The 10,069-nt window shown below is 34.5% G+C and overlaps 1 protein-coding gene across 1 annotated transcript; it reads right to left on the bottom strand.

Annotated features, from left to right (window-relative positions):
- Positions 1–5,429: 5,429 nt before the first annotated feature.
- LOC131157737 (indole-3-pyruvate monooxygenase YUCCA2) lies at positions 5,430–9,282 on the bottom strand. Its single transcript, XM_058112085.1, has 4 exons — positions 8,242–9,282; positions 7,157–7,405; positions 6,051–6,173; positions 5,430–5,890 (listed from the first exon to the last, which is right to left on the bottom strand). Exons 1-4 carry the CDS (start codon positions 8,938–8,940, stop codon positions 5,687–5,689), a joined length of 1,275 nt encoding a protein of 424 aa, XP_057968068.1. The 5' UTR covers positions 8,941–9,282; the 3' UTR covers positions 5,430–5,686.
- Positions 9,283–10,069: the final 787 nt, after the last annotated feature.

Here is a 10,069-nt window from a genome sequence, read left to right as displayed (position 1 = left end):
ATTTTAAAATAATGTTCAACTACTAACTACAAACATTGTAAATATAACTATTGTAATATCTAATAAATTCTCAAAGAACAAGGATGCACGTCACAAAGAGCATGTTTATCGTAAGTTGTGGCACATCATATTCGAAAGTGTCATCTAATATTTGAAATCTATAAATAAGTGAAATATTTTTTCCAAAAAGAATGAGAAATGGTCACAACAACTCAATAGTTTGAATTTGTAATGTATTAGCCAAACAAATTATGGCTTATATATATATTGAATGTTATAATACATAAATAACAAAAGTTTTTGTAAATTGAAAAAATGTCTCTTGAATTCTGAGTTGTGCTGTCAATTTAAGTTATTATGTTGGATATTTTAAGCAACTATACTTTATGGCACTAACAACCTAACTCTGCGATAGATCCTTTTAGAATGTCACCGGTTATATTGACATTGTCATCGACAATTTCTAATAAAATCAACGCACAAATGTTATAGGTCCATGTCTTGGCTAACGTGTTCTTGACATCTTGAAAGCATACATCAAGGTTGACATTACTAAAAGCTATTGCAAATATTTGTTCCACTTTCGACAATGTTTGGCCTTGCCAAAACTTTAATTCATAGTGGTTTCTTCTACAAGCTTATGTAATATATGAATATGATCCTAGCTCTAAAATCTAAATACATTAATCCAAAATCTTGTAACTACTTTGTATAATTAATAAATACTATTGAAAAAAGGTTTTTGCTCTATGTGGAGATAATATGCATGTCTTATGTGCCCAAGATCATAATCACATTTTATTCTTTAACTTTAATCAAACAAAATTCTAATATAAAAAAATAATATTCAAGTATACATATATGAAATCTATGTATTTTTTTAATTTACATACACCATGGAACCTCCTTTTGAATACTTTTAGTCAATTGGTCCATCACTAAAGTAAAAAGATAACGACTCAAAGCAGATCCTTGATGTACACCTATGGTGATTGGAAATTCTCTAGTTTTTTCATCTACAATCCTTACACTAGTCATTACTTCATCGTACACAATGGAACCTCCTTTTGAATACTCTTAGTCAATTGATCCATCACTAAAGCAAAAAAATAATGACTCAAAGCAAATCCTTGATGTACACCTATGGTGATTGGAACTAGTTTCTTCGTCTATAGTCCTTACACTAGTCATTACTCCATCGTACATATCCTTAATGAGATCGGTATACCTACTACATACACCTTTTTTTTCTAAAACCCACTATAGAACTTCTCTAGGTATCCTATCATATGCTTTCTCAAGGTCAATAAATATCATATGCAAATCCCTTTTCTTTTCCCTAAACTTTTCTATTAATCTTCCTAAAAGATAAATAGCTTCAATGGTAGATCTCCCGAGCATAAAACCAAATTGATTTTCTGAGACCTTTGTTTCTAACCTTAATTTTTATTCAACTACCATTTCTCATAGTTTCATCGTAAGACTCATAAGTTTAATTCCATGATAGTTATTACAATTTTGAATATCTCATTTTATTTTTGTATATAGGTATTAAAGTGTTTTTCTTACATTCATCTAGAATTTTCTTAGTTTTTACAATTGTATTAAATAAATTAGTTAACCATATAATTCCGCTATCACCTAAGCATTTCCAAACTTCAATCGAGATGTTATCTGGTCTCATAGCTTTCCCATTTTTCATCTTTTTTAGTGCAAACTTAACTTCGTTAACTCTAATTTGGCAAATAAATCTCATATTTTTAGTATTTTCCTCATTTGAAAATTCCAAGTTTAAGCCTTCTATTTGGTTTTCATTAAACAATTTACTAAAGTAACTTTGCCATCTTTCTTTAATGTCTTCTTCTTTAACCAAGACAATATCATCCTCACTTTTTATACATTTCCTAAGTCCTTACTCTTCCTTTCTCTAGCTTTAGTAAGTTTAAATATATTTCTTTCTCCTTCTTTTGTACCTAATCTATTATACAAACTATTATATGATCTATATTTAGCTTCACAAATGGCCTTTTTTGCATCTTTTCTTGTCTCCTTATATTTTTCAAAGTTATCTCTATTTCTACATTTTTATCATGTTTTATACCAAATTCTTTTTGTCCTTATGATTTTTGTACATCTTTATCCCACCACCAACTCTTTTTGCTATTCGAGAATCTTCTTCTTGATTCACCTAAAATCTCTTTTACTATCTTTTTAATAGAACTAGCTAATCTATTCCAAAGAATATTTGTATCTATCACATCCTCTATGGTCTAATTCCCATCTTTGATCATTTTATCTTTAAATTTTATAATATTTTTCCCTTTTAGGTTCCATCATCTTATTCTCTTACACTGATTTTTTTATCTTTTTTCTTCCATTTTTTAATACATATATCTAACATTAAGACTTTATGTTATTTGGTTAGACTTTTACCTAGAATAATTTTACAATCCTTGCATGATAAACAATATACCCTCCTAATTAAAAAGAAAAATTTATTTGACTTCTATTTTGTCCACTTTTAAAGGTTATTAAGTGTTCGAACTCTTTAAGTAAATATTCATTGTACTAAAATCATATGACATAGCGAAGTCTAAGATCATTTCCCTAGACTCATTTTTGTCTCCATATCCATACCATATATGTATCCTCTCATAATTTTTATTATCTCTACCAACGTGTCCATTCAGATCCCCTCCTATAAATATTTCTCAGTCTTTGGTATGCCTTGTATAATACTATCCATATCTTTCCAAAATTGTTTTTTAATATTTTCTGCTAAACCTACTTAAGGAGCATAAGCAGTAATGATATTTATTATATCTTGTCTTAATACCATATTAATTTTTATAATTTTATCCCCTAGTCTAGTTACATCCACAATGCTATATTTAAAGTTTTTGTCTATAATAATGCCTACTCCATTCTTTTTTTTTTTTTTTTCTGGTATACTAAACTTTAAATCTTGATTTATCAATTTCTCTAACTTTCTCCCCCACCCACTTAGTTTCTTGAAGGCAAATTATATTAATTCTTCTTCTAATCATTGTATCCACAATTTTCATGTTTTTATCCATAAGTGTCCCAATATTCCAAGTTGCTAATCTAGTCCTATTTTCCTGAACTAACGTCTTTACCTGCCCACGTTTAGAATGATGTAGGAACCCTCGCATATTTGACACCATACCTGGGCACCGACATGGTGCATCGTTTTGGGGCGACTACCTAGCCCACCCTCGCCCACTTTTTGCTACACCTGGGTAGTTGAAATGTAACGTGTCGCTCGTAGGGGACACCCTACCAAAATATTCGGTAAGGATTCATATCATAGTGATCTAACAAACTTTACGCTAGCTGTCAGCTACCTAATGCAACCCTCCTCCTTTATGTAGGCTTGGGACCGGTTGTATGTGAAAAAATTAGGACATTAAGTGCATCACAGGCAGAGTTTTGTAGGAAGTTATTGAATTTGTAAAAATTGAACTAATAAACTATGGCCTATCGATATTGAATGTTATAATATTATATATACATAATAAAAATTTTGTAAGTTTAAATAGTTTCTCTTGAATTATGAGTTATAATTTGGGTAATTTAAGAGTGTTAGTTGTAAAAAAAGCTTGAAATAGAAAAAATAAAATGCAAGTAGTTACTAGCACAGTCAATTTTACGTTGCCAAAGATGCCCTTACAATGTTAAGCTAGCATTGCAAATGTCCTTTTCTACAGTGTCGTCAAACTGATTGATGCTGCTGAAGACAAATTACGATAACGTAATTATTGCCAAAGATTCTTTTTATAATGTCAATTTGATGTTGTTTTCTTTTTTTTATGTTGCAAAAATGTTACGAGTCTAAATATTGACTAATGACAATGTGAAGATAACCGAGAAAATTTTTGGCAACACCAACATGCTGACATTACCAAAAATAACTTTTGAAACATCACCGTGATGTTGTCATTTTCTTTTTCTTTTTTTACCATTGCCAAAAATGATAGAGGTCAGCTTGTTAAATAATAACAATGCGTTCCCGACATTGTCAAAACATAAAATAATGCAAACATAGATAACATCAAGGCTAACGTTTTCACAAACTATTTGCAATGTCAGCTCCACTTTTCAGTGTCTAGCCTTTCCAAATTTGTATTTTTTTTTTTTAGTAGTATAAACACATTAATCCAAAATCATGTATATTCTTTTATAATTAATGAATACTAATAAAAAAAGGTTTTGGCTTTTATATGGAAAGGGAGGATAATAATCATGTAATTTTTGAAACTATTATATTAAGATTGTTTTTAAAAAATAATAGTGAGATTGCTAACTACCATTTTAATAAAAATAACTATCATTATATTCAAATAAACCCATAAAGGAAAAAGACGAGTGCCTCAAAAGCATGATTATTGTAAGTTTTGACATCTTACATTTAGAAGAGTTATCTAGCACTTGAAACTTTTTTTCATTTAAAGAAGTAAAAGATTTCATGAAAAAAGCGATGGGGAAACGAAGCTCGAAAGGCCCCCAACCAAGTAAAAAATTAAATGAGCTAATGGTTACAATAATTCAAAAGATCTCTCCTATCATATAAATCAAACGATTCAATCAAAAAGAAAAAAAAAAAAAAAGTATAAACTACATGTTGAGCCAAATCCAAAATGAGTTACTCTGCATATCATGGCCAATTGATTCTGGATTGTGTACTACATGCATGTCGGTAACAATCATTTGCAGATACACACAATATCCCATCCAAGGACTGAAAGGGATGATGATGAAATGCAGGTGGTGGTAGAAAAATGGTTCATATACATTTTCAAGGAATAATGGATGGTGGTCCGATGGATGGCGTGATTACCTATCAGTATAATGCATTGAATGATTTGATTCATCATTCATATTAATATTGGAAAGGCAATCTGCTCAAGATATAAAATATATATATCATACATGTGCCAAGTACCTGAATGCATTCTTGCTTCTTTTTTGCCCATGGGACCTCTTGTATTAATGCTTCTTCTTCTTTTTGTCTCTCTTTTTCTTTTATATCTTCGAATTGAGTTGCCCTCTCTTTCACTCTCTTTTTGTTTTTTTCGGGGGGGAAGAAATGAAGATGGTCCATGGCTAGCTGCCAAGCCAGTTGAATGTTCTTATCAGTAGTTGATTCACCGAAATTATAATGCTATTCAATGAATTCAAAATTTTGCATTCAAATTTTGTATTGATGCTCCTATAATGACAGCTTCCAACAAAGAGCTGTTAGTCTTTTCCATGCTACTACACCTTTCAATCACCAGACAATGATAGAAAAAAATAAATAACAAAACAAAACAAAGGCATCAAATTGATGGATGCACCTCATTTATATATATAAATATGAACACATATATAATTTCTTCAGACAGAAATGATTACATATACTATCAAACTTTTTATATATCAAATATAGATCAATATATATATTAGTACCGAACATATTGTTCGTCGTTATTACAACTGTTGTCGTAAAAAAACGGGGAAAAAAAATCTAAAACCCACAAAATAAGTATTCTCTCTCTCTCTCTCTCTCATGTATGGCTAAATACATAAACAAAAAAAAAAAAAGTGCAACATATACATATACTCAACACTCAATCCCTTTTTCTATGTTCCATTATAATATAATAGTGAAACTAATATTCTTTAATTAATTGTGTGCATGGGAATTGTTTATGAGGCCAAGCTTTGCTGCATTTTGGTGTATATCTTGTGCGATCCTTCTGGCATCTATGGAGGCACCAAGCAGCCCTCGTTTCGAAAATCCCACTGTGTACAAGCCCTGCTCCCCTTTCCATCCATCTGGGAATGGCTTCTTTGGCATTCCATCTTGCTTTGAAAACCAATCATTCTCCTGCATGCATATATTCACATTAATTGGTCAATAATTCAACCCAAAGATCTAATTAATAATTCATGCTTGTGCATATAACTAATGTTATACATATTTAATTTAGTTAACGAAGTGATGGGCGCAGAAGATGAAATAAATAGTAACAAAAATATCGATATACCTTTAACCAAGAAGGTACATTGCTTTTGTAACCTGTGGCTAAGACGATAGCATCAAAATTCTCTATACTTCCATCAACGAACTCCACACCATGCTGTGTTAGTCGCTTTATACCCGGGCGAACCTATCATCATCAATTTAACTTGATAAGATAAATTAATTAGGTTAGAACTTCCTCTCTTTGTGTAGTAATAATAATAATAATAATACCACAAGTTATTGATCCAAGTTTCTTTTAACTTTCGATTTTAGCTTTGATTGACTTATTATATGGTGTCATTATAATAAAAATATATGTGAATAAAAATCAATAATTTTGATATTTAGCAATGTCAATGATTAAGAATATTTTGATAAAGCCCAAACAAAAAAAAATAAAACAAAGAAATATTTGAGCAAAAAATTGTTAGCACCCAAGAAGGTCATAGATGCACTTAATACACATAAGTGAACACCAACTTGACCCAAAAGATTAAGTCTATTGGATTTTAGGCCCAATCATATATATAAGCACCCGTCATTCACTCGATTTTTTTAATATAGGACAAACTTACAAGTGAAATTCTCAACAAATCTCCCCCTCACTTGTGAATTCCAATTGCTACCCCTTGAATGAAAACTATCTTCCTCATGGGAGTAAGCTCAATTCTCCAACAGTTGCTCAAGTGAGTCTTACCACCACGCCTTATGTGTCTCTGATTGAATTTCATGTGCCTCTGAACCAATCATACATTCCACGTCTTGACCCTATTCGGATCTATGCATCTTCCAAACTTTAATGATTCTTATTGGTCTCGGTCACACATTTGGTCATTCAACTATTAGTACGTTAAGAGAATTAGTTTCACGCCTCGATTTTTTCTATAATATCACTCACCAAAGTTGCGAATCATTGATTTTGATACCATTTGTTAGCATTAGAGGAGTCCACAGATAGATTTGATACACATGAGTGAATATCAATTTGACCCAAAAGTTTAAACTTACTGAATTTTAGGTCCAAACATATAAATAAGCCACCATCGTCTATTTAATTTTTTTTTTAATGTAAGACAAACTTATAGTTGGAATTCAACATAGAAGAAAAGAGAAGAAAGAATAATAAACCTTGATGTGGCCTCTTTTGATGAGTGCGATGGTGCCAACATCCAAGACGGGGGTCTTGCCGGACTTGTTCTTGAATTGGAGAGGGCCGATCTTGGGGCGGCGGAGGCCTAGGCGGGCGGTGTCGCCCAGCATGAAGTCTGACACCATGAGCAAAAGCCGGTCGACCAGGCTCACCGGCAGCCACTTCAGCAACCACATGGACACCCCAAACGTCGACATTCCCAGCATCTCTTGTGGCAATACGTGCACCTTCATATTCAATTCACCCCCAAATATAATTCACATCGAATCAAAACTTTCTCTTAATTTTTTAAAAATGTACAAAAAATAAAAACCAGACTATAAATATATTCACGTGTCTTATATATATATATATATATGTTGAGTTTCTTCTTCTTCTTCTTCTTCTTCTTTTTCCTTTGGTTCTGTGAGAGAGAGAGAGAGGGGGGGGGGGGGGGTGGTCCATTAGAATCTGTGACACCCATGTGGTTTGTTTTTTATACTTTAGAATCTGGTGCAGTGCACAGAGATGCCCGTAGATGCAGAAATTTTTGGGCAATGACATTGCGCATGCATCCATATTCCGAGAAAGTGAGAAGAGGGAGGCCACCGCTTTTTCTTATGATCGTTCGTATTGTTCCCTTTATAATATAAGTAATAACTGAGAAAAATCAATAAAACGTAATTGGAAAGAAAGAAGAAAAAACTTTGATGGTAACACAAAACAAGGAAGTAGTTTCGCCCATCTCTTAAAAAAGATGTGCAAAGGGAGTTGAGTTAATTAAAACAATTAGGCTTCAACTTCAAGTCACTATAATCCATTTTTTTTACAATTCTAAATCAAACTACACATATTCATATGTTTTCTTTTATTTTTTCCTCGATAAAAAAAAACCCAAAATTCTTAACAAGTTGTATGCACACTAATTAATCCAGTTAAGTAATGAAACACCCATGACCAATCAAACTCCTCACCCAATTTTGCTATTATAATACTAACAAAGTACTAAGCTCACAATTAATGGAGTCTAATTTGCTGTATCATTAAATTAGAAAGGGGGATTTAAGTTTAACCAAATGCTTACCGAGTCTCTAACCACGAGGTGGGGGCTTGCATTATAGCCGCAAAGATCCAAACTCACCTCCATGCCCGAGTTCCCACACCCTACCACCATTACCCTCTTACCCCTAAACTCCTCCCCACTCCTGTACACACTCGTATGCACCACCCTCCCCTCATACTCCCCCATCCCCTCCATCTCCGGCACCACCGCCTCGGCATTCTCCCCCGCCGCCACCACCAGCCACCGGCTCACATACTCCCTCTCCTCTTTCTCTCTCCCCACCACCGCCCTCACCCGCCACCACCCGCTCCTCGCATCGAACTCCGCCGCCACCACCCTCGCCCCGAACACGATGCTCAGATTGAAACCGGCGGCGTAGGACCTCAGGTAGTCCACGAACTGGTGCTTACCCGGATAGGCAGGGAAACTCTTGGGGAATGGCATGAGAGGGAGCTCGCAGAATTGCTTTGGGAGATGCAGGCGGAGGCGGTCGTAGGTGTTGAGCTGCCACAGAGGAGCCACGCAGTCGGCCCTCTCCAAGATCAAGCTCGGAACGTTTAGCGCTTTGAGGCACGCGGCGGAGGCGAGGCCCGACGGGCCGGCGCCCACGATGAGGGGTCCGCCCACCCATACCCGAGGCGGGGAGGCGGCGGCCGCTGGCTTCTTGTTGAAGAGTGGGTCGTGCAGCTGTTTGCCTGCCTTTTCTGCAGAGTAATCCATAGTTCAATGGTTCAATTGGGTAACCGGAGAAGGGATAGAGTGAGTAAATTGTAGATGATAAAGATTGGAGAATCACGCATTACAAGTACAAAAGAATCCAACCCATGAATGAAACCCTCTGAATCACTTTCTCTTTTTGTTTGTGGGTGTGGGTGGCTGCTAGGTGGCTTCGTTTTACTTCTGTGTGGGTAGTTGGGAAAAATTGCCTTATCCGTAGAGGATTAGGGGGGGATATTGAAAATAGGAGGAAATCCAGAAATTTTGGGGAAGGGTTTATCCAGCTTTGAAATGATTCAGCAGAAGATTGGATATGGAGGGGAAAGCGGAGGGCGGGATCTGAGCAAAACAAACACCTGGCGACTGCACAATATGGTATTGAGAAATAATGAACGAATGAGGACTGACGGAGAGAGAGAGACTAGAAGATTCTGAGTTGTGAATCACGATGGAAATTGAATTGAACTGAATGTATGTTTATTCAATTCAATTCAATATATATGTGCGTGAAGGACGGGATTCAAAATGTTGGACATCTCCGTATCAGACTTTCAGTATAATAACTGCCATTAACCAACAACAACCTCCTCTTCACCCACCCGCCTCCCCAGTGCAGAGAGAGAGAGAGAGAGAGAGAGAGATAAAAGAGAGGGAGACTCAGAGAAATGATTTGTTCTCGGGAATGAAGGGCACACAGAGGATGTGTATGTGTGCATATATAAATAGTGGGGGAAAGGTACAAGAAGAATGTTAAGCTAGATTGGTGTTCAACGTCAGGTGCACCACAGCTGAAGTATCCAAAGATTAATACTCAAAGCAAAATCATTGACTCATATAGTGCAAAGAGTAAAACAAAAATTATATATATATAAAATATTTGAAAAAGTCATCTACTTATCACTTTATTATTTTTTTTTCCTTAAAACCTAGAAAGCAATTGCTTCTACTTGAAACTTGAAAGTTAAGTCGATAATCAAAGACAACGAGAACTAAGAAAATTATTAGATACATCGAGTATATGCACCATATCTATCATATTAGATTCACTATATACGCTCGATATATTTAGTTATTTCTTTTAATTAATTATTTTAATGATAGGGTTTTAAATGAGAACCATTTATAAATAGCT

Source organism: Malania oleifera, chromosome 6 (genome assembly GCF_029873635.1).
Source record: "Malania oleifera isolate guangnan ecotype guangnan chromosome 6, ASM2987363v1, whole genome shotgun sequence".
Classification (NCBI taxonomy): Eukaryota; Viridiplantae; Streptophyta; class Magnoliopsida; order Santalales; family Ximeniaceae; genus Malania; species Malania oleifera.
This window is presented reverse-complemented; position numbering and strand designations above follow the sequence as displayed.